Source organism: Limulus polyphemus, unplaced genomic scaffold (assembly GCF_000517525.1).
Source record: "Limulus polyphemus unplaced genomic scaffold, Limulus_polyphemus-2.1.2 Scaffold787, whole genome shotgun sequence".
Lineage (NCBI taxonomy): Eukaryota > Metazoa > Arthropoda > Merostomata > Xiphosura > Limulidae > Limulus > Limulus polyphemus.
The window spans coordinates 70,043-73,455 of NW_013666397.1; the positions used below are offsets into that span (position 1 = coordinate 70,043).

General features: G+C 34.9%; 1 protein-coding gene across 1 annotated transcript in view; it reads left to right on the forward strand.

The window, feature by feature from the left end:
* The first annotated feature begins 561 nt into the window (after positions 1-561).
* Positions 562-3,413, forward strand: part of LOC106460526 (hemocyanin B chain-like) — a 14,821-nt gene continuing 11,969 nt past the window's right edge. Inside the window, exons 1-2 of the mRNA XM_013920242.2 lie at positions 562-974; positions 2,808-3,028. Of these exons, the coding sequence (XP_013775696.1) occupies positions 770-974; positions 2,808-3,028 (426 nt within the window). The 5' untranslated portion in view covers positions 562-769. The remainder of the gene's footprint in view (positions 975-2,807; positions 3,029-3,413) is intronic.

Genomic DNA, 3,413 nt, shown 5'->3' on the forward strand with positions numbered 1-3,413 from the left:
ATATATATTGCTGTTCTTTTAAACTACTTATTTTTGTACTAATTACAGCTCAATATTTTTTATTTAGATTAACAATTACAACGCTAGAAACCGGGTTTCGATACCCGTGGTGGGCAGAGCACGGATAGCCCATTGTGTAGCTTTGTGCATAACTACAAATAAACAATAGATTAACAAAAAACCTTGGTGAAATTTTTATTAAATTATGGTAAGAGAAAAGAAAGGTATTTAATATGATTTATATATACTTGAACTGTGTTTTAAAAATAGAACAGTAGCGCATGCAACAGTTAAACTGAATAATACATGACATCCGCCTCGAAAAGGAGTTCCTGTTTACATCTTTAGTTGTTATCTTATTTCTGTAGACTGTACCAAATTCTACATGGAAATATGCTACTTAAATATCTATTATGTAATGATTTCTTGGAATCTTTAGAGGTAAGGTCTTGAGGCCTACTAAAAATATGGACTCGCTGTATTTCAGAGAAAAACATCGTGTTAAGTCCATTCTGTCCTCTATAGTGTAAACATTTAACAGTTTGTCATCTGAAAATGTTTTTATCGTGAGATCATTTAGTAGAAAAATCACTGCTAATTCGAGTAGTAAATTTCCTGGAACCTTCATTCCCTGGTGTTATTTGGATATAAAACTGCTGATCAGGCAAAAGCTGTACAAAGAGAGAACGGGAACGCCTTCCGCTAGGGTCTACGAAAAGCGATCTGGTCTAAAAGGTAACCATCAATATACTCATTTGCTACTGTCATCATGGTGCTAGGCGCCCTCGAAAAGCAGCTCCGGGTTCTCCCCCTTTTTGAGTATGCATCTATACCCACCAAAGAAAAGTTTGCTCTGAAGGCTCATCGAGACCCGAAGCTGCAAGGGTTAGGTGTACTGGGCCGTGGTCAGCTGTTCTCCCTCTTCCATGCTGAGCACCTAGCAGAGGCCACCAAGCTGTACGAAGTGCTGATCGGTACGACTTTTGTATATTTGTGTAACTTTAAGTGTAGTTTAATTTATGTATATGTTCAGTCTCTGGATCTTTGACTTTTAACATTCACTTTTTTGTATTATCAAATTTCAAATAATCTGAAATTTTAATATTATATTCCTTCACCTATTCCAAAACTTACTTCTAAACTGGAATAATTTCCAACTTTACTGCTATGATTCTCTCTACATATCGAAACTTTAGGTTCCGCTTAACATTGCAGGAAATATAATGTGTTCCAAGTTGAAAGATGAATTTAAAGCATACAAATTATTATGAATTTGCATATCTCATTTACTCTATAAATTACCTTAAAATTATGATAGATTAACACATCCAGTTTGTACATTAATCTAACTAGCAGAAACGCCGCCCTAGAGACGGCTATTTGTGGCAGTAATTACTAATCGTAGCATTAAACTGTAATATTATATGTTAAAAGTGGGACCGTTTATTGAAAAAAAATGCATAGTTTTTAAGAACTCCAGTTTCTCAGAACTACATTTAAAAATTACGTCAATAAAGATATAATCAAACCCTCACGTACAGTCCTAGTGAAAGTCGTGGTCTTGTTGTGAGAAGAGTACTTTTATTTAAAATTGTGTTCTATTATAAAGGAATGATTGTTGCACATACCACAGTTGTTTTTCTAATTGTGTGAATCGTGAATACTCAAAGTGTGAAATTTGTTATGGATTTTTGTTCGTGGTGCCATTCAATACATGTCGCAAGAGTTTTGGTTACATACATAGATAATGACATACACGCTATGTCCATTAAAGTAGGATTAGTCTTTCTTTCGACATAGAACTCATAATAATATAGCAAAGTCGCATACTATAAATAACCTTTAATATTCTGTTGAATACGGAAATTTTACTTTATGAAATGACACTCATGTTATTGTAATAATCATTTTCTAGAGTAGAAACAAATGCTCTATCAGACCAATGCACAGTTTATTTATTAGCTTTTGAAGCAATGTTACTCCACCCAACCAACAGACAATCTAGGTTGTAGGGCTACCGTTTCGTTTAATGAAAGTAGCACAAAATAGGTTGCATGGTTCAAAGGCCCCATTCATGATTCACAGAGGTACCAATTTACCCACAAGTTCCCCTATTACCACCAATTTCTTCTATAGCTACTTCAAGGGAATATGTAACCGAAAAACAACAGAAAACATTAGTATACCCGTCCATGGTACCTGAGCAACTGTGCCAAGTTAGGTCCAGCTAACTTGTGAGTAGGATTATGAGCATAGTTTCAAAACTGAATAATACCCCCGGGATTCCGAGAGAATACAAAATCCGATGCCAGATTCGAAGACCTACTCCCAGATATTCATCATGCTTGGGTGCCCTTCCTGAAGCGTTTACCCCTCCTTGATACTCCAAATGAATAAGAGTAGAGGGCTTACGCCACTCCAAGTCCGCCTGCCAAATTTGTTACTGTTAGCTCCAAAACTGTGTGGGAGGAGTTCCCACACAAACAAGTTCACAAACACACAAAGTGAATTAATATAAGAATATGTATAATGATTAAGCTCTTCTAGGCTTTAATATTAGGTCCATTTTTAATATTAACTTAAAATTCGTACACGTCTAATTTCGGTATGTCATATACTCAGAATTGACTACAGTGAGTTTTCATTCTTATGTTTATATGTACTTATATATTAGAGAGGGAGAATAGAACGCTATAACACCTTTGTTAAGAAAATGAAATATGCTTAACCTTTTGAACTCTGTTGTTGCCTATGTATATGTTGCATGGAAATAATTCATGGATAAACAGATGATTCACTGACCACAGGTGCTAAGACGTTCGAGGAGTTTTTGGACTTATGCCACCAGGTTCGTGATTTTGTCAACGAAGGACTTTATGTGTATGCCGTCTCTGTCGCTATCCTCCATCGTCCAGATTGTAAAGGGGTGAGTCTCCCACCTATCCAGGAAATCTTCCCTGACAAATTCGTGACTGTGCAGACACTGTATGATGCCTTCAAGGAATTTTGGCAAAACCCACACAAAGAGGTATGAACCAATCATCGAAAGGGACGCTAAATCGTGATCATATTATTTGTTGGTGTGTTAGTACGTGTTTTCCTTAAGGCTCACGGTTTTTTTTTACGTGTGTGTTTATGACATTTTTTGTAATGCTCAGTTTTAGATAATTGTCAATTTTTAAGGCTAAGATAAAAAAGTTAAATTTTAAACTGTTGCTTTCATAGATTTTTCTGAAAATATGAGCCTAACATATATACATACATATATGTATATATACACACACACACACACACACACATATATATATATATATATATACACATATACATACATATATATATATACACACACACACACACACACACATATATATATATATATATATACACATATACATACATATATATATATA